The sequence below is a fragment of the Amblyomma americanum genome, chromosome 10 (genome assembly GCF_052857255.1).
Source record: "Amblyomma americanum isolate KBUSLIRL-KWMA chromosome 10, ASM5285725v1, whole genome shotgun sequence".
Taxonomy (NCBI): domain Eukaryota; kingdom Metazoa; phylum Arthropoda; class Arachnida; order Ixodida; family Ixodidae; genus Amblyomma; species Amblyomma americanum.
In genome coordinates, this window is record NC_135506.1 from 60,698,074 (window position 1) to 60,719,535 (window position 21,462).

Genomic DNA, 21,462 nt, shown 5'->3' on the forward strand with positions numbered 1-21,462 from the left:
ATCACCGACTCGCGGTCTGCGTTTAGCTCCTTCATCAACGGCCGAATCCCCAAACATGCCCTCCGCATTTTGGGCGCCACCTTCCACCGAAATCATTCCGTCGTCTGGGCCCCCGACAACGAAGGTCTAGAACGCAGTGTCAAGGATGACACCCTAGCTCGCGATTACACCACACAAGCGGCGACTAACAGTAGAGTCATGTACTCCTTTCGACCTATTACTGTATGCGCCTTGAGACCTTACGTCTCAATCGACACGTCTAGCCTCTCCTCAGAAACACTTTTCTTCGCAAGATGCTCACATGCTCCGCCGAATCCAGACTTTCGCTTTCCCTATCCTCCACCATCTACACCGCCTCCACCCAATACCATATAGAATGCATGGCCATGGTGCGGCGCCACGCCTACATTTCTCTATATCACGTGGACATGCACCCATAAATCACACCACCTAACCAGTAGCTCCATCAGTTTTTCTCACGCAGGTATTTGTCAGCCTGCATTTTTTTACTAGTAGTGTTAATACTTATATGCTCTAAATTCTGTGTCAATGAATACAGTTCCAGACATTTCATGTGTATTTCTTTTTCGGCTTCAAAAACATAGATCAAATTAATCATATAATGCAGTCACCATTGTTCTTCTTCGCATCTTAGGGCCAGGTTGCACTGATTTTACGGAAATTTCGTATTTTCGAATACAAAGTCGCCTGGCTCTACACATCAAATTTTTAAGTTGTGGAAGCTGCAAGACTGCGCCCGGGTTTCGCTGCCACCTTGTGACGTCACGGGCTATACTTCAGCAGTCAGTGTATCACTGTGTTGCTACACAAAAACGGCATTTTTTTTCAGCAAAAAACTCTCACCCGTCGCGGTGGCTCAGTGGTTAGAGCGCTCGGCTACTGATCCGAAGTTCCCGGTTCGAACCCGAACGTGGCGGCTGCGTATTTATCCCGTGTGCTGTGCGATGTCAGTGCACGTTAAAGATCCCCAGGTGGCCGAAGTTATTCCGGAGCCCTCCACTACGGCACCTCTTTCTTCCTTTCTTCTTTCACTCCCTCCTTTGTTCCTTCCCTTACGGCGCGGTTGAGGTGTCCGCCGATATATGAGTCAGATACTGCGCCATTTCCTTTTCCCAAAAACCAATTATTATTATTTTTAAAAATGCTCCCACAGTAAACTTACATCGAGCGTGTACCAACCTGTCTGACCTCCATCTCAAGTACATGCGCCGCCGTTGAGATTGAAGCAATTTAAAAAACCAAGAACCACGAATCGTGCGTGTCTTCACGGTGCTCAGTAGAAATCAGCGACATTGCTTAAAACGTGCGCTTCGCTTGCGGACGCTTGCATCACGGCGCATCATCTCCATATAGCCTTCGCTTTACCTTCTATCTCGCGTAGTCAAGACACGTCCAGTTACAACTACACATTCTCTAAAGACGCCATCCTGTCGCCTAAACCACCGTGATCTCGCCCCACGCGCTGCCTGCCGGACGGACATCGACGATGTACGGTTCTTTCTTTCCACATTGCAGCAACCATTCGACACACTACTTTTCTCGGGACTATCTAAGGCTTCGCGGTTTGACCTTAAGACATTTTGCCAGAAAACTAACTCTAGTCAGTTTGCCCCAAACACCCGACTACGCTCGGTGCCCATAGCTAATAATTATTTCATACTTGCTTTCGCCTGCGTCAAGTGCAGTTAACTCCTCCAGCATACACTTCGGCTTGGCAAAGTCGTTTCACTTCCCCTTTGTTCGGGTCCCCGTTGTTGTTCTATCGGCGTAACCGGTTTGCATGATGGTAAAGGATTGGGATCAGTATTGGCACAACTTTCGAAAGAGATATTTTTATTATTCAATGGCGAAAGTATTTATGCAACGAATGACCGTCTTTCGCCCTACTCAGCGAATAATGCATCATCGCTCAATTCGCTTTCTTGCCCGTTATCTCTAATATACATGCGACTAGTCTAATGGTACGAACTGGGGTAAACGCAACTCAGATCCACCAGCAGTGAGTATAGAAAGTAAAAAGTAGAAAAAAACGTTATTGGCCGCATTTTCTACCACTGTGACGCAAAGTAAACCTAATACGCAAAGAGAGATTAGTTCAAATGCAGCTGACGGTTAACAGGAGATTTGTTTAAATGCAGCTGGAATTTTGCTGCAAGAAGTCGTGCCTAAATACCAGATCCAATACATTCTTAAGCACGAAACAGTGATGCAAGTATTGTTTCGGACTTCATGTCATGTTATGCTAACAGGATGAAAATAAGTCCTCAATAATGACGCGTTTTTAAAAAACGAATCATCTACTCACAAGAAGTAAATAAAGCATTTTTGAGAAATTCGCAAAAGACAAAATGTATCCTCAGACTCCGGCCATGAAGAGGCGTTGTGAATGATGATTTTGTGGCTCAGCAATGACAGATTCGGACTTAATTGTACTGAAGTGCATATCACAACAGCGCATGCAACAGGGACACCGAAAATAACACAAGGCCCACGCCTTGTTCTGCCTCTGCTTTCCTGTGTCCCTCATGCTCGAGCAGTTTTAATTTTCACTGTGGCTTATACTGGGCGCCACCGAATGCCAAACATCGTCCTGCCTTCTCTGCCGAAAACACGTGTCACCCAGGTCCTGTGCGGAGACCCTACAAGGGATTGTCGTGCTTGATTTGCAATGATTCACGCATCATTCCAGAAAGGACTATTGCGCCGATACTAGCCGAATAAAGGAGTTGAGAAATGGACCTCCCGTCGTGCTCTCTACGATCCATCTTGTAGTGTCGCAGTACTTCCGAGAATGACCGGGCAGCCCTTTTCCAATAGGAACAGCCCTTTCTAGCTACTGCACTTAAATCGGTTAGCACTCTTAGGATTAACCCCGGAAGTCACGGTTTGTGCCCGTTCCACACGGGGGACCCCAACGGATAGTACGGACAGAAGCTACGTCCGACTGGACATCGCTGGTGTGCAGCCCCGTGTCCGGACTTCCGGGCCACATGGCTGACCCTAGAGGGGCGACGCCGACAGGCAGCCGACCGCCAACGTCCGCTACCTCTTCGAGACGTCGCCCTCTCCCCCCCAGGTCTCCTTACGCGCGAGGGAGGAGGCCGCGTTTCCGACAGGACGAGGTCCGCGACGACAAGAAGGACGGCGGTCGATGACGTCCGCAGCGCCGGCGTAAGCACTACGTGGCGGAGAGGCGCCCTCCTCGTCCGGCGCTCTTGAAGCTGCAGCGGCGAAGGCCAGGGTCAAGGCTGGGAGAGGCGCTGTGCATCCTCCGACTCGCCGCGCCAGTCTGCTCGCTGGCCGCCGCTGATCCGCACCTCGACGCACCCCGTCCCGACGCTGCCATGAACAGGTGAGCACTCTTGCATCCTCCGGGCGCTCCCTCCACGCTGCGGGGGACCCAGGACACCGTGCGCTGGACTTGGACGTCGGGGACCATCGGAATACTACTGTGTTAGCGCAAGAGGTCCCAGGCCGGCTTACCACGCGGATTCGTCGGTGCCTCCTGTCGGCTCTCGGACTTTGGCTTTCGCAGTTAGTCGGAAGCGTTTCTGCGGATAACGGTTTTGTTAGTTACTACCGCGACGGGGCTTCGTCTGAATGCAAAGAGGGTCTTTGCCGTGGTCTCGACCCGCGTCTCTTCTCCTGCGGCACCGTGTGCAGTCGCACGTGACTGCTCGCTGATGCGCCCGGCGAATATCTATACTGTGGTTGTGGCGGCGAGACATCGCCTGGACATTTAGCGTTAGTGGCACAGGGACCCGAGAGGTTGTGTGTCATGATCCGTGGCTAACGGTACACTGAATGAAATATCGTAGCGCCATTCCATGCCTTCAGCGAGACCTGGGAAGACAGGCGTTATGAGAGACCCTATATCTAGGGTTCTTGTCTCGACTATAGGAAAAGAGTCAGGTCACGTAACACGAGCTCCGAATAGACTTTCACAGCACCCGCCGTGGTGGCTCAGTAGTTACGGCACTCGGCTGCTGACCCGAAAGACGCGGGTTCAATCCCGGCTGCGGAGGCAGAATTTCTATGGAGGCGAAATTCTAGAGGCTCGTGTACTGTGCGACGTCAGTGCACGTTAAAGAACTTCAGCTGGTCAAATTTCCGGAGGCCTTCACTACGGCGTCCCTCATAGCCTGAGTCGCTTTGGGACGTTAAACCCCGATAAACCAATAAACCAAACCAAACTTTCACAGCGTTCACATACTCTCGGACTTTATTTAGCGCTTCATATTCTGAACCCATGATATCGTCATGCATTAATCCATGTACTTCTTTTGAGGTGGAGGGAAGGTAAAACATCCAGCCATGTCCATATACTCGTATCTTTATTGCACCTAGAAGAAAGAAAAGATGAATGTTCCTAATTCGAACGTCAAGTACGTGACTTTTCATTACAGAAGGAGCATTTGTATGGCAGGAACCGTCAGGGACAATGGTTGTCAACCGCTGTTAAGGTCAAAACGAAAATCGCTCGTTTTTTTTTTTTGTTCAGCAAAATTCACCCAGCAGGTCAAGCTTCGCGCGGAAGTCCGACAGATGGTGCGACTTGGAAAGCGCGTCCCTAACGGGTTCTAGCGATCAGTCCAGTCTACAGCCGGCCATTCAAACATTCTCTCTCCTTTTTCCTCTCTGCCTCTCTCCTGTGCTTTTTTTACACTTCAAAGCTCTACCGCCGCTCTAGCTTATCTCATCTGCCATTTGAACTGTCGTGGTTAGAACAACCAGCCTAAGTCCCAGATAAATAACTGCCCAGCGCAGTAGCGCCCGACGCCAAGAAACCTCTGCACATCTGCAAATCCCAGCTGCTACTGCGCGTATCTGGGCTGGGATCATCTTGCAGGGGACGAGTGGGTCGGCAGAGACAGTACATACGGGCATTAGTTGATGGATTCGTTGGGGCATCGTTTAATGGAGTGCTCGACCGCCAGACGGACGATCATAGCGCAAGGTTACGGCACAGTCATCAGTGATGGCTGCTCAATCGACGGCGGATGCACAGTTATCGATGCCAATGGACACCGGATAAGCGCTCCAGACACCGGGAGGATTTTTCCCGCGTGGCCGCGATCTTCGACAAGCGTTGGAGACGCCTGTCTGACGAGTTCAGGGCGACCTAAACTTACGTCAACTTACTGTCCTACGTCCTGGTATAAAAGAGGAGCCGAACAATTAGCGTGAGGTCTCATCACTGCTTATTCCTTGCATATTCGTACAGCCATATATCCTGTAGGTCAGGCCTTTACAAAAACAGCCTGTGGGCATCTATGGGAAAACTGCTCTGTAAGCTATGTGTGTCAATGGCCTTTAAGATCATCTTTACATTACCAAAGAATTGCTTATTGCCAGCTATTGAAAAATCTGTGAAACTCAAGCTATGGTTTTTGAGCCATACAGCTATTTTTAGCTGCCTATTGAAAGTATACTCGCCTGAAACTACGACTAAAGGTGGGACTCGGAAAGACCATAGCTAATTAGGCTAATAGCCGCCAGGGTGGCTGAGTGGTTATGGCGCTCGGCTGCTGGCCCGAAAGACGCGGGTTCGATACCGGCCGCGGCGGTCGAATTTCGATGGAGGCGAAATTCTGGAGGCCCGTGCACTGTGCGATGTCAGTGCACGTTAAAGAACCCCAGGTGGTCGAAATTTCCGGAGCCCTCCTCGACGGCGTCTCTCATAGCCTCAGTTGCTTTGGGACGTTAAACCTCCAAAAACCTAAACCTAATTCAGCTAATAACTTACAGTCGGACATAGTATATTTTTGTATGGGAGCTTGCGGTGCAGCATTCTTATTTACAGAGTCATTCACTCTTTAGACTCGTCGTTCGAGCACGAGAGAGCTGTTTAATGAAGAACAGATTTTAGCCGCCGTGAATATTCGCTGGCATGCTACTCTACGTACGGGAGGGAATCGGGGAGTAAATATGAAAGAATGGTGATGGAAAAGAGTGCGGTCATTGAAGTGGGTTGTAGCGCAATAGTTCACTGGATGATGGCTTCCTTGGACGAGACCGAAGTCAAGTTCTGTGCATGTACAGCCAGTCGGGTGATCAAGTGTTCGGGCCATTTGAGTTTCTCTTAAACACCAATTGCGTATAGATAGGCAAAAAACGCTAAAGGTCACTGCGGCTACCCGCACTGGAGGAATGCGAAAGCATTGACGCCTCTTGGACACTCGTCGTCTCTGTTTGCCCCTCTTTGAGTCCATCGTCTAATTAATTAACCAATTAATATATGTAAATCACTTTTTGATCGATTAATCAGCACTCATCAAACACATTTCAATTCATTTCAAAATTAATTTTCTCTTCTTTGCATATTTTTCCACTGCTTTGCCGTCCACGGCTGTTTTCCCGCCTACTCACTATATCAACGTCCGCGCTATTTTGACGTTTTTTGGACATCGTTGGCTCTAATTAAATAACTAATAATCCTATCCACGTCAAATTTTCTGCGCATCATGCTCACATCGTCCTCTGTCGATCACAACCATTCATTTGATGCTATCTCCTCTGAGAATGTCACAATCGCTGCGGACACGTTTCAGTGACACGCTTTAGTGACACGACCCCGTCGACCTAGCCTAGAAATGCTTTCGCATTAACCAGAATTGCATTGCACATCGCTGCTCTCAGTAGCAGCCTAAAGAACCTAATATAGAGTACACGGGGAGACACGTCGTTCGCGTATGTAAACGTCCCGTGAGACAGAGCGTGAACTTATCAAACATGACCCGCCATGCCAGTCCAAGAACGCTGCATGCCGCTCTGTCTTCCACGGCGGCGGCGTTGCTCGAGACCAAAACAGCGCGGCGCCCATCATCACCTGGCACACACCGGATCTTCCGCCGTCCGGAAAGCCGAGTGATCTGCACGCTCTCTCCCTTTGCGTAACGCGAGGAGCGAGAGTGCTTTGCGGCGACACATTTTCTCCGGCGGGATATAAGCGGAGAAGAAGAAGCTGCTTTCCCCCTCCGCCATAAATCTCCGCCCCTCCAACGCTTACGCGAATCGTGGCCATAAAACCTCCATTCTGCATACCTCCATCTCCGCGTGCCTCTGTCTTCTTTTTTTCTATCCTTTTCTTATCTTTTTCCTCTTTTTTTCTTTCTCTTTCTCGATGCCTCTTTAACTTTCCTTCTCCTCGATCTGCCTCGGAGCCGGCGGTTGATAACATACCAGATTCAGCGACGGCCGCTTCTTGCTTTTTTTTCGTCTTTTTTTCCTGGATCCAGTGATTCCCATGATGAGCGGGGTATGGGGGAGGGGGGGGGGGGGTGAGACCGGGCGCTAAATGGTGCATGCAGTATTTGCCGTTCCTGCGCATGAACAGCGCGGTGGGATCTTACAGAAAAAGAATTCCCATTAAGGAAATCCTTCTCGGCTTCTCATACCATTACTCAGAAAAAAAAAAATTAAGAGTAGAGACTAATCCGTCTAGAGTGGTGGTCATGCCTGCCTTTTCTCATTCTTTCCTTCTTTCTTTCCTTCTTTCTTTTTTCTTTCTTTCTTTCTTTCGTTCTTTTGCTCTCTTTTTTTCCTGGTTTTCTTGTTCTCGCGCAATCGCCTTTGTGTTCTCGGTGATCAAAATCGCCCCTCAGCTCCGACAAGATGTTCACGTCACTTGCACTAATATTACAGGGCGATGAGCGTATAACGTAGCCGCAGGAAAGAAATAAAAAAAAAACTCTGCGGATGCAAAGAAATTTTGATCTGCCGGGTATCTGGAGTGCGCTCGGTCTTCCCGGCGGAGAGTCATTGTTGTACAATAATTGCTATTGCAAAATGGTGCGTTAAAGCGGAACGATCTGTCCCGCTATTTACCGTGCGCTGATGGCCTTCTGGCCGGAAAAAAAAGCGTCCTTAGGCTCATGTTTATTACAGCAATTTCGTTTTTTTTTTCTCTCATCTGGAATCAGAAGTTGGTAAAAAAAAGAATGTGAAAACTCGAGCGCGTCCTTTACTGGGCACACGAGAACCATTGTACCCAGCATGGTATGGACGGTGGGAAAAATGAGTTCCGCCAATGGCCAGCCTGTATTAGTGCATGGACCACATTATGAAAAGGTGTCAGTAATAACACACTATCGACACCAACATACAGTAAGAGACTTAGAACGACGCCTTTTACGTTAACCCGTACCGTATGGTCGTCATTGAAGGATAGCCCAGGGAGTGAGCGAGTAATAACTGAGTAATAGGAAGCCCTGAGAACAAGAAAACGAAAATCAATTCAAAGGGTGGCCGTGGCTGCAAGCACAAAATCTCACCGTGTACCAAACACTACCCATTGATAACTCAGCTACCTTAATTGTAATCAGTAGCAGTCAAAAGCCCCGAAATAGACGATCGTGTCTATTCTATTCACTTGCTGGCCTGTTAGTCTTTTCCTCGAAAGGAAAATGTAAGACAATCGAAAATTGTAAAACGCTACGATGTAAAAGAAAGCGTAATGGGTTCACTGTCAGATGTGCGTGCAAAGCGTTAGCGTTATCAGAGTTCAATTATTTACCCGTTTCGGGGAAAAATTTCTGAACGGCGCCATTAATATTCCATTCGTTCACGCCTCATAATTCATTGAGTGGAGACGACTGGATTTTGCGACTGAAAGAGAATTCTACAAGTGTTACGTGAGACAACACAGTGATGCCTGGGGAGATAACGCGAAAACTTATTTCGCTCACGCAGTTATGTGGACACTGTTGTGTTGAGAATTGATGGAATGCCATTTCTGCCTCGCGATTTTACAACCTCTCCGCAGTAGGGTAAATTGTTTTTTTTTCGATTTGTCAACATGACATGAAGTGCCCAACATCCAACTTTTTTTTTTTTAGTGTCAGGCGCAACACTTATTAGCACGTTTCTGACGAGGTTGGAAAAGGAGATAGATTACCGGATTACAGGCTAGGCACACAATTTATGATGAGAGCTTAATACTTGATTTTACTGGCATAAGGACGGCGTGGCCAAAGAGTATCTGGGCTAAAGTACGTGTATTTCACAAGGCGTAGTTAGGGACCCCTTTTTCTTCCGACCCTTTCTCTTCCAAGCGTTTCTCCCCAAAGAAAGTCCAGCACAAGGCCAGGGCAATGATTACCGATTACAAAACCGGAGGATATCCGCCGACACTGGGGATCGAGACAGCGCACCCGCCAAGTGCTGCGCGTATGCTGAAACCACAAGGTCACCGCTGCGGTCAGCCGCACAAACGTTCGCGACCTATGACGTTCACTCGAGGCCAGTGCCAAAGGTCGACAAACGCAAGAGCTCCATGAGTGGCGCCTACTGACCAGGTGGCTGTTTTGTTTATTTATTACTACATCCACTGTATATGGCTGAGTGTCCTGCGGTTGTGTCGCGTTTGTTTATATAAGTACTTCCAGTGTGAAGTGCCCTCTCGTGGGGAATGACAGTATCAGTTATGTAGCTACACGGGAGAGGTACGCAATCCAGAAGCCATAGATACTTGACTGCAGCCGTCTCAGTTCAGTCTCAGTTTAATGCAAAAAAAAAAACAATTTTTCAGTCGCTCCTTTTTATTCAGCAATGGGACACACGAGTAAAATTAAGCACGCCTGTATTCATGTCTATAACGCGCAGGCGTTACATTTTACATAGAAGGCGCGACTGCTCCAGCTTGTTATACGCTTCTGGCTTCGCATTTCTGAGCAGACACATAGGCTACAAAACAGAGTTGGGATAGTAGGCTAGTTCGAATAGTTCGGACAGTATGTGCCTCCGTGAAACTGGTCGCTTTCCCTGGCAGCAAGGGGCCTCAATAATGTTCTCCTGGTTTTGGAGGTAAAGACTTCCTCCGGAGTTGAAACACTTCGAGACCATTGCCTTGCACCGGCTAGCCACCTGCCATGCTGCACTAGCAGGTGCAAGGCGACTGAATGTGACGTCATGACTATAAGTAGACTCCATTGGTTGGAGGGACATCTTTTAGGGGCCTTCGCTGCTTCGTTCTTGAGTTGTATCCAACTGCAGCTCATTTCACCGACACGCTGTCAAACTCCGAGCCATGAGCATGTCAGCTAAGGACTAGCGTACCCTAAATTGAATGAACTTGAACAGCAACTGGGTTGTTTTTAATCACTGCTTCGCCTTGAAGCGGTGTACCCACCTCTACGGAGTGAAAACCTGACTAACTTTTGCGTCATGTTTAAGTAACCAGTTTGTAAATCGCAGTAATACCGCAATAGTTGTTCGGTGAGAAAAGTGCAGTTATCAGTGAACTGAAGAAGCAGCTGTAACAGGCCTTTGTTCCTGGTTTTTGTCACCATGGTATTATAATTTAGCCCCTTGTGGCCAGTGAACTAAAAAGTTTTTGAGTATATGAGGTAACAAAATCTAAGGTTTTATAGGTCATGAATCTTTAGGCGTGGTTTTTTTCTATTTAGCTAAATTAGAGAGGAGGAGCCAGCTCTCCCAAATGTGCTGACATAAGACATCTTATTAAATAAAGTAAAAAACCTAGGTACTTTTCTTTTCTTAGTCTTTTCAGGCTTTTCTGCTTTACAAGCCTCTATTTTTGCTTTCTTCGAAGCACTTCTACGGTGGCTTTAAGATTAATGAATGCCTCATCAAATTTACATCGTTCTGCGACCAGATAAATTGTTAGTGCCGAATTTCGTCACTATCTCATCGGAAAGAAACTAACCCACTCGCTATAAAATGGCTTGAAACTAGTTGGGAAGCGCTTTTTGTTACTTTATTTTTGCGTGGAAGCACTACTACCTGTATCTCCGCTATATGTACACTCGCTGTCGAAGCTTTCTGGAGCGCAACTCTGGCGAAGAAATTTTAATTTCTTTGCATTCAGGTCACTCACTGTTACCGCAGAGGTGGCATGGTGGTTTGAGCATCCACTTCGTAAATGAGAGGTACGGGGTTCGATCCCCAATGCCTCCGGTCACCCATCGATGATACAATCGGTGCAAGCGTTCTCCTGGCCAGGTGCTCAGCTCGTTCGGGGTGAAATGACTAGAAATTGGGTCTTTGATCCCACCCTGTGTATATGAAAAATATATACTGCCATGGCGCAGCATGGCCAAGCTGCCTTTGCTCCATTAAAATCCACCATCATCATTGCCAGTACTTTAACAGTTATAGATTGCATAGTTACAACCTTTAACTGTTAGAATTTTCATAGTTACAATCGGCTGCATTATGTATAAGAGCCTGCGCGCTGAGCGGCGATGAAATTAACATTTTTTCGCCACTGTTGCGTTACATAATTCATTTCACTGCGGGTGTGCTTGCTAACTTTTGTGTACTTTTTTCGCAATCATTAGCGCACGAGGCCACCCAGAGCACCACTCCGAAAGCACGGGGCAATGATAATTGGTTTTTTGGGTAAAGGAAATGGCGCAGTATCTGTCTCATATATCGTTGGACACCCGAACCGCGCCGTAAGGGAAGGGATAAAGGAGGGAGTGAAAGATAAAGGAAGGAAGAGGCGCCCGTAGTGGAGGGCTGCGGAATAATTTCGACCATCTGGGGATCTTTAACGTGCACTGACATCGCACAGCACACGGGCGTCTTAGCGTTTTTCCTCCATAAAAACGCAGCCGCCGCGGTCGGGTTCGAACCCGGGAACGGGCAGGTGGATAGAAAGATGCGCGCCCGCATAAATGACACCCAGCCAAGGGAACACCACTGCGGTAGCGGCGCATTAATTCCCCCACTTTTTTTCTCTCTTCCTATTTCATTGGGCGTCGCGACGCACAACCAGTTTCTTATGGGGCAGAGCAGTCTGTCTCCGGAGAAAACTATTGTCCCCAGCGCCGGCACCCGGCTAATTTCCAGGAGCAGTAAGACATGCATAGCCTGGCCTCCCCGTTTAAGGCTGGCGGGCCGTGCGGCGCGGACTTGGCCGCGCCGCACGGCCCGCTAGCTCTGCCCGCATCCACGTGTGCAGTGAGGCGGCCGGCGCGGTCGGCATACTGATGGCGTGCTTTTCTCCGCAAAGGCACCGCTATGTCCGAGGCGCACCGTAATCCAAGCACGAGTAAGGATAAGAAGAAAAGTATAAGGATAAGAACCTGGAATGTGAAGAGAAAGTGCGGAGCATACGAATACAGAACAGGTTACCCTTTTCCGTTTTTTTAACGATAGTTGCTTTCTTCTTTTTTTTCTCTCTGTTCTTTTGCAGTCAGCTGCGCATTTAGGGCTGTGCGCGCGCCGGATTTGCGCCGCTGTTTCTTTTCGTATTTCTTTTAATTCACTTTGCTGCTGTCGAAGCCAACAAAATACAAGGAGTCCCAAATGGAAGGCTGGGCCGTATAGAGCCGTTTTGCCACCAAAACGCGAGCGAAGCGGTAACGGAAAGTCTGGGAGCGCAACACTTTAAACAGAGAGGAGTAAAAAGAGAGTATAAGCTCTCGAGTGCACTTTATTTTATAAAACAGAGGGCGCTAGAGGACAGCTTACACCCTTTATTATTCCCATATAAGGCGTATTCGTGTTCAGAGTGTAGTGAGTGCGCTGAAACTGCAGAATTGAAGCGATCAGCGTAATAGGAGGAAGAAATTGAGCAGCAGATATTGGGCCGGATTAACCGTTTTTGAGCCCTGCGTGCTTTGCGGCCGTTGGTGAAAGACCCATTCCCTTCTCTCCGTACCACTCTTAATACGTCACAAATCCGAACAGCGTCGTCAGGCGTCGTTGCACACACTTCCGATGCGTTTCGTCCGTTTGGTTCGTCTGCGCCGCTCGGCAGACGATTTCGAAATTGTAGCGCATGCGCACTGCCACCATTGCCGGCTCTGCGTAACCGAGATGGCGCCGATCAGCCCGATTCTCTGCAGAATTTTCGTTCAGTTGTAAATATTTATTAACTTTTCTGAACAAGTTAATAGCCGTTTAAGGATGTCGCCATGATTTCAAACCTGTCGAATGCAGCTATACGCAATACAATCCTCTTTTCACTCATGTTGATGCGCATAAAGGACGACACAGTTAAACCGACACTGAGGGAAACTCCATATAATTTTTTTTTGCTCTCAGTAAGAAAATCTAATTATATGGTTCTTTCTCGGCACGTTAATATTTGTCCGGCAAAAAACGAAGCATTTATTGTCGATAGATTTTAACCGAAAAATTTCCCTGCCACTCGATTTTGTATTCGTGACGTCCACACTCTTTTGAAGTGAATGGCGGCGTAGCCAAAGCTCTGATATGCGTGACGAAAACAAAACCGTGTTGACGCGCCCAGTTTAGTTTAGAAATCAGCCGGTGATGGCGACACTTGTACTTCATTTCTTTACTTTTCTTTTAGCTTGTAAAAGCACATTTTCAGTAAAAGTAGCGCCTTTATTGCTGGAATGCGGTAATCAACAGATGCATGGCAACTATAATTTGTGTTCAGCGTTCCTTTAAGGAAAAAGAATTACCGTGTTGCAAACGTTGCATTTCAAGGGCACGCAATTTTTTTTTAACTGCGGTAGCTTTGTCGGGTATAGCCTTCCGCAGAGCACTTTCATGCTGCCAGTAGCGACGTGCTTCACGGGGATTATGTTTCAAATCCCAGCACTTAGAGTGGACCATAATTTGGCGGTTAGCTTATTATCACCGTACTAACTGCGTTCACACGGGCTGCTGGACGCGGCGCTATGCAATAATATGAAAAGGTTGCAGGGTGCCACTGATAGCCGGCAGCGCCGCTCATAGGTGGCGCCTTCGCCTGGTGGCCTTTTCTTGGGGGCTTCCGTGCGAGCTAAAGATTTTCGCGCAGGTGCAGAACTTCTTATTTTGTTAAAGTCAAGATCCTGCTTTGTTGCAAAAGTCTGATCGTTCGAGTGCAACCGCAGATATCAGTGGTTTCAAGCGTGGCTCCACTTCGCCCTGCAATAATCGTTTTCCCTGAGTCACATCGCTGTTGCTATGGCTAATGAGCAATTGTTTATTGAGCCCTCGCGTGATGCACAGAAACACGTAGAAAAGTTAGCGGCGCTTTCCTGTATTGTGCGGTGCAATCAACAGCTGTCCTTGGAGAGGTATCGCTTAGGCCTGACGCATTTTCAAAATGCCTCAAGCTGCAGACTCTGCATTTTTTTTCAAAAGTTTCTTTAGACTGTCTATAGACTGTCCATAGATCTTTGTCTATAAAGTTTATAGGCTTTCTACAAGCAAATTTCATAGACTGTCTGTAGGCAATACAAAAGATAGATAGATAGATAAAGAGGAGGAGGGAAAGGCAGGGATGTTAACCAGAAAGGGGTTCCGGTTGGCTACCCTGCACTGGGGAAGAGGGATTAGGGGACTAAAAGGAGGAAGAGAGAAGGGACAAAGGCATAACACACACACGCACAACGCAGACAATGCAAACTGTAAACTCTGTAGACAGTCTATAGACACTCTATAGATTTCTGGCCATACACTTTTAGTTAACTTTTGACTGTGGACAGTCGATTGACTACAAATATACAGAAGAATATATATATATATATATATATATATATATATATATATATATATATATATATATATATATATATATATATATAGGATGGCAACAGGGTTCATAAGGAGTCTATAAAAAGTCTATAGAAAGGCAACAGAGTTCATAAGGAGTTTATAAAAACTCTATAGACCATTTTTATGAGGATTGCGCTGGGTGAGTCACTTCTTGCTTTCATTACGTCATAAAGACGTTCCTGACGCTGAGGATGTTTTTCTAAACATACCGTAATGCATGCATTCTTCAAACATTCATGGAAATAACTAAATCAACAAGGGAAACGGACTAGTCTGCGAAGCTTACTATCAACGTGTTTCGTCAAGTCAGACCCCTGTTTCTTATGTGAACTGGTTAAAAAATACCCGTGGTCGTGCGCTAGTCGTATAGGAATGCACTGTGACGTGATACTAGAGCCGGATCTTGCTCCGCCTCTCTTAAGAAAGACCTGTTGCTACCATCCCTGCAAGAGGATGGAAAGTCGAACGAGTTGGTTGCCATTCGACTCCCATGCATGCTGAGCTCTTCTTACTGTTGTTCGACATCTTGTCGGACAAGAGTAGAACAAGACTGCGCTGCTTGAGGCAACGGAGTGCTTTGTCTCTGCTACCCGTAGCCGCCCGAACGCTTCATCATGTCGGCGGTTTGAGAGGGCGGAGGCGTTCTAAGCGCACTGCTTTCGACAGCTGAAGCTACCTGTGTTAGTCGGTGGTTGTACGTCTTCTTCTGTCAAATCATTCGTTCCGGCTCGCTACTGTGTTGCGCATTCAACGACACCTTGCAGCTTCTTCTCCTCGCAAGCGTACTCGTACATGAGCAAAACAGAAATCCTTTCTCACGCATAGATACGTCTGAGGGCGTGCCCACAGAACCTGCCCGCCTTAAGGGTCGGTTTTAATGGCAATGTCCCGGCAGCTATGTCTCCGTTCTGTTGGCAGCAGAAATCGTCATTGATAGACAATTTTCGCTTTCACACGGTGCTGGTTGCTTTCTACCCACAAAGATTAGTTCTGGAAAGTGCTACAAGCTACTGCCGTTTCTCTTAAACCTCATTTGCACTCAGTGCCAGCGTTCAGCTCTACCTGTGTCGCTGTATAAAGTTTATCGCGTTTGAGAAGCGCAGTATTATGGGAAACTAAAGAGCACGAAGTGCATTTACATAGTGTTTGCCACCTGTTTAGATATGCGGCCTCTGCGACTGGCGATACCTGGGGCTTACTAATAATGCTACAACTTGAAAAACCTAACGTGGCCAGAGCGGGCGCTAGTTGGTGTTTCGTAGTGGAGATACCGCGCTAACTTATACCACATACACAGAACAGCAACAGACGAAACGTGTCGTCTGTTCTTGTTCTGCGTAAGTGGTGTCTCAATAGGTTAGCGCGATATCTCCACTTTGAAAAACCTCTTCGTCCTAAATTTCACTGCAGCTAAAGAACTGAAAAAAAAAGACTCCCTGTTCTTGCGCTGTCCTCTTGTCCGAAGAAGTTTCAGGGAATGCTGCCGTGCCCCCCCCCCCCCTTCCTTTCGAAACTTGGATTGTGCCCAACCTCATCCCCGTAGAGTGCCCACTCAAATGCCATGCCCGCCCGGACATGCAGTCATAAAGGACACATTCTGACCCCTACTCGGCTCACCTGAATAAAAGACACATAGGACACCGAGTGAACGCGCTAGTTTTCAATCCACTGCAATTCCGTGCATAGAGTACCGCGCCAACAACACACCACCTCCCGCCCCGGCTGCATTCTCTGCCATGCACCTCTAGAGTACAGGTACACGGCACTGCATTCACCTCCAGAAATAGCAACGCCAGCGCCGCCTGTTCGCAGTCGGAGGAGCTAAAAGGAGGCTCGCCCTCAGCATTCTTGCCTTATCGAAGCTCGCATCTGTCGCGTCAGGGTGCGGCCTCAAAGGAAAAAGCCAAAAGCGCTGAGAATAGAGAGGCTTAACGTCTCTCACTCACTCCGTCTGTCTGGCTTGTGTCCGCAAACGTCGAACTGTCGCATTAACAATGAGGCGCTGTTTGCTAGCGTGCTCGTGGAAATTTTGTTACTTTGAAGAAGCGACGAGAAGATTGTGGCAGTCTCGTTCAGAAAATTTATTTACATATACTGCAGCCAAATTTTGCCGATAGAGGGAATGTGGAGAAAAAATAGCAATAATAATAGCTAAGAAGTGTCTAAGAAACAATGAGTAAAAAAAAAACTGAACCGCTATGTTAAGAAGAGGCATAACAAAACTATTCGAACCAGAGAGTGATGCAATAAAATTACAACAAAATCTCTGAGTGCACAGCGGGATCTACGGGTAAATGAATGCAACAAACCAGCTGTGACGGCCACCTGTAAGCCTTAGTTATTTGTAGTGAACTGTAGTGGTAGCGATTAGGGGTTGGCTGACTCAGACCGCAGATGTATACAGAGACCACCCACTGCATGCGAAGGCCGTGGATTCGGCCCTGGCAGTGAGCGCGGAGTCCTCCTGCTTCGATAAAGCATTAAGCGGGGTCTCAGCTTGTGACTTTACTTTGCTCGATTTTATAACGCGGCGCTTTTCATAAAGCCAAGCATTAGGCATTGCATTTTAAATGCATCACCTTCGTTTATACGGCACAACCCACTGCGGCCCTTCCATCTGGACGTTGACAAATTTGGTCGTGTACGACTTTTTTCGTTGTCATGTGAATCAAAATTAAGGCAGGCGCTGATGCACCACTCGTTGTCAGCTACAAGCTCCCCAGAATCTGACCTCGTTGAGTCCTTCTCAAAGTTGTGTGACAATTAAAGCTAGCCACATGGACAAATATCATCATCGAAACGGGCGACTATTGCTAGCGCGTACGCAGGGCTCCTAGATCGTAGCAGTTACGAAAGTCCGCTTCAACGCCTGGCTATTACCCGTGGTCACTTCGCGGATATCGTTAGGTGAAGACGCCTGCTAGGAGCGGCAGATAAAACTGCCGCCGTGTGTCGTCATTGACTTCAGAAGCGCTGAAATGTGTTACTTATTCTAAGCTTTAATTAACCTTTCCGACTGTTATACCTATGCCTTTTTGCTACTGCGTCGGTTTCACTGATTTTATTGGCGGCGTGATTATCAGTCATCGCAAGAGTCTGGAGCTTGTACACAATTTATTTACTGCCTACGGGCGTCGAGACAGAGACTAACCTCCGAGTGTTGACCCCGTAAAAACACCGCATTTCAATGCCCGAGTCTTGTGAAGAGTTTCGTACCTGTCGTGGTGAAAGGTCTGCTCCGAAGCCATCGCTCTTTTAAGACAAAACCTCTAGAGAGCATGTAACTTTTTTGCAGAAAAAAAAAAGTCTAATGAATCGAGCCTCACTAAGTTGAAAGAAGTTTTAGTGACTCGAAAGGATATATTGCAGGCCTCATTGTCATCATCATCTGCCTGATTACGCCTACTGTAAGACAAAAGCCTCTGACATATCTCTCCAATCAACCCTGTCCTGTACCAGCCGCGGCCACCTTATCTCCGCAAACTTCTTAATCTCATCCGCGCACCTTATCTTTCTGCCGCCCCTTGCTAGGCTTGCTCGCTGCTACCTTATTCCACGAGTACTTATCGACGCATTACTAATACGGAGCAGCCAATACGGACAGAACACAGGCCGAGTGCGCCTTCGTTGCCATTGTTGCCCCATTTCGGTGCGCGCTTAAGTCTTAGTTACGGTTAGTCCCATACACAGTTTAATCATTTCCTCGCTCAGTTGAAAACAGGCGTCGTCGCAAAGTCTCTGGGTCGCGCGACCACTCCTGTATACTAACGACTGCTGCGACTTACGCCGCCAGAGTCCTGGCACGAGACACAGTCAGCAGAAAAATAGTTCGCGGGCTTCGATGACGTCTAGACTGATTTATTATGCCTTCGCACAACAGCGTGCGCTCACACACACGCACGCGCTTAAGCGCACAGAAAAGCTCGCGCGAAACGTGACCGCCGCGTCAAGCCGCGCGTCGTGTTACGTCACCAGAAAGACCGGAACTCGCATAGCCCGCCGCGGCCTCTATGGCGACGGGTTCAAGGAGAGACACGCAGGTAGAGCCGGCTGCATAGAGGGGCAATGATGCCGCCGCCTCCAAACCAGGAAGTCGAGATCGAACAATTGGTTCGAGGTCATCATTACCGTCTGCCACCCACAGACGACGGCGACAAGGAAGGAGCCGAACGATAGGCCGACCCATTAACCCTCCCTCCACACCCTCTATTCTGTCCTTTAACGTCTTTCGGCAAATTCCCCCCTCGAAAAACGCGCTTACGCGCGGAATCTGCCGATCGGCGAAATCGCCGGTTGCCTAACGCCCGGACCCAATCAGCCGCGCCCCGATAATGAGGTCGACCCCGGAGTCGCAAGCTGCGACCGGCGGACGCATAATCTTTTCAACTTTTTTTCCTTCCTCCTTGACATTTATGCTCTTTTTCTCAGAACATTTCGGCTACCCCCCTCCCCAATTCCCCCCTCTTCCCGCCCAAGTGGTTGTGCTCGTGCACCTTTCGAAATACTCCTGGGGGTGCCCTTTCGGGAATCTACGTGGCATCATTTACTGGCCCCTTTCGTTACTCGACAGGCTCGCATGCGGCTCTGACCAAATTCCGCCTCGCTGTTTCTTCAACGCAACTTTCTCTTCTTATTCTTCTGCTGCTCTCACCTCGATTTCGCTCACACTGCAATCCAAACCCCGTCTTCGACGAAAGGATGCATCACGAAACGCCCCCGGCGGTATGCGTCTGACGTCAGATCACGTGACACGCGCCAAACGCGAAAAAGAAACAATGTGCAACAAGGAGCTCCTATTCCTAACCTTCCTTATCTTTCATTTCTTTCTTTTAATGATTTTTGCCGTAGTATCGGTTGCGTTTCATCACTTCGCTTGCGTCCGGGGGGAGGGCAGGGGGTATGAGGAACGGAATTCTGAGGAGCTCCGCTCCGTTCGAGAAAATGGCCTGAAGACGACCGGTGACGCAACGCGCCGCCTAACCCTTACCCAGCCAAAGAACAAGAAGGTCGCGTCGCGTCTGCGGGCATCGGAAAGCGGCCGTCTCACCGAAAAAACCATAAATCAGACGCGGGCCTGAGAGGCAGCCGTCAATTTGGCGTCGTCCGGGGCCCCCAGACGGAGCAGCAATTATGGTGCGGTCAGCGAAGTTTCTACAGCTCTTGGGGCCGGCCTGCCCGACTCTAAAAGGAAACCGTTGCTTCACGATTACCACCTCGGACCGCTTTCAATCCTCCGTGCCCTGCGGGGAGGCCTCCGGCGGAAGCTCTGCTTACCCGCTCGTCGTCGGAGGGCGGTATCTTCTGCGCATAAAAAAAAAAGCGCCAAGCACGAAGACGACGGGACAGCGAGAAGAGAGAGCAGATGGGGAGGCTGTCGTAGACATCACGGGCGACGCTGCGTTCCATTCTTCTTTTGCCGTCGCCTCTCTTCTGCGACACTGACCTTGTCTTGTCAGGGCGTCTGGAACGGCAACGCACTTGTCAGTGTCAGGGAACCATTACCGGAGATTGCTCGCGCACCACAATGAAGCTTTGAGAGAGGACGCAGACGGGGTTATCCGCGTCGAGTAAGCGGAGCAGGAAGAACTGACGCAATGGTTCAGTGGTCCAGTTACGCTCTGGGCAGTGTTCGGCGGCGGGAACGCTCCTGTCACGGGTGCACTTCAAGTGCCTTCAGGATTTGGTCCTTTCATTCGAAAAGACATGATTCGCTGCTATGCGACACAAACGTCTTCGCTTCTATCGATCTTGGGGGGGGGGGGGGGGGGGGGGGTAGCGGTTATCCGAAACCGTTGAAGCCCGCTGGAACTGCCTTTGAAATTCGGCTTTTTGGTGATAGGTGGATACCTTGATGCAAACGGATTTGAAAAGAGTCTTGTGACTGAGGCGTATTAGACTGCAATGCTTACTTGAGAAAGTAGTGACAAGGCTACTTATGCAAGTAGTGGTAAAGGGCTAATAGTTCATATACACGTCCAACATTCTTCGACAAAAATTTTGAATATTGAAAAACTGTAAGGTACTGCTATGAAAATATAAGGTAATAGTCCATTATTCCGATATGTAATAAAATGTTTCTTTTAGAGTGTTTCCATCGCTCGCATCCAGCAGTTAAGACTGCCATAGAAAACCGACGGGGAACTCTTTTGACGATAGCAGAATTGTTAATAGCAAAAAAAAAAATGCAAGCCTGCCGACGGCAGATCTGCGGATATATTGATTGTTATAGTGAAATCTTATAATATATGAAGAAATTGGGCTCATAAACTTTTTCCTGTTCAAAAATGCTTTGGTATATTTTTTTCGGATATGGGCACGGCGGAACAACTGATGATGAATTTTTATGGCGCAAGTGCAGTTTACGGAAAGGTATACTAGTAGCGACTGTAGCTTACAGAAACCTCAACCTCTAAAACTGCTGAGCACGCTGTTGACTGTGGTCGCATGCGGTCACCCGCTTAACATCGAGTCGGTTGAACCCCTCATAACCTCGAGGATGGCACTCGGCCTTAATTGAAGCATCTTCTCCTAGGCTTATTTGAAACACAAGACGGCGTGTACGTTTGACATTCTAGATGGGTTTTCGAAAAAAAAAGTCAGAACTACGGTACCCTGCGGCTATGGGCGGCGTTACTTATGTAATATCCTCGCGAATTCATCGCTGACATCACACCTGACAAAACTGAATCTGCAATATAAAGCGGAGTTATCACAGTGGCCAGGTAGGGGAGGCAGCTATGGCGTCCACGGTCATCTGCATAATACCGGCAACTCCAGGAAGCATCTTCTTCAGGTACTGCTTTAGCAGTAAAAGTCCGTGTCCAGTCGACTCATCACGAAACACTTGTGCTGGGCGCTACGGCATTCAGGCGACCAGAACTGTCGTTTCGTAACACGATCTCTCGGCCAGGACGTTGTTCATCTATGGTGCCTTATTGAGTGTTTGGGCTTATCAGG

General features: G+C 48.2%; 1 protein-coding gene across 1 annotated transcript in view; it reads left to right on the top strand.

Annotated features, from left to right (window-relative positions):
• Positions 1 to 3,327: 3,327 nt before the first annotated feature.
• The window catches only part of LOC144106885 (salivary peroxidase/catechol oxidase-like), a 44,250-nt gene continuing 26,115 nt past the window's right edge, over positions 3,328 to 21,462 (top strand). Inside the window, exon 1 of the mRNA XM_077639832.1 lies at positions 3,328 to 3,373. Within this exon, the coding sequence (XP_077495958.1) occupies positions 3,366 to 3,373 (8 nt within the window). The 5' untranslated portion in view covers positions 3,328 to 3,365. The remainder of the gene's footprint in view (positions 3,374 to 21,462) is intronic.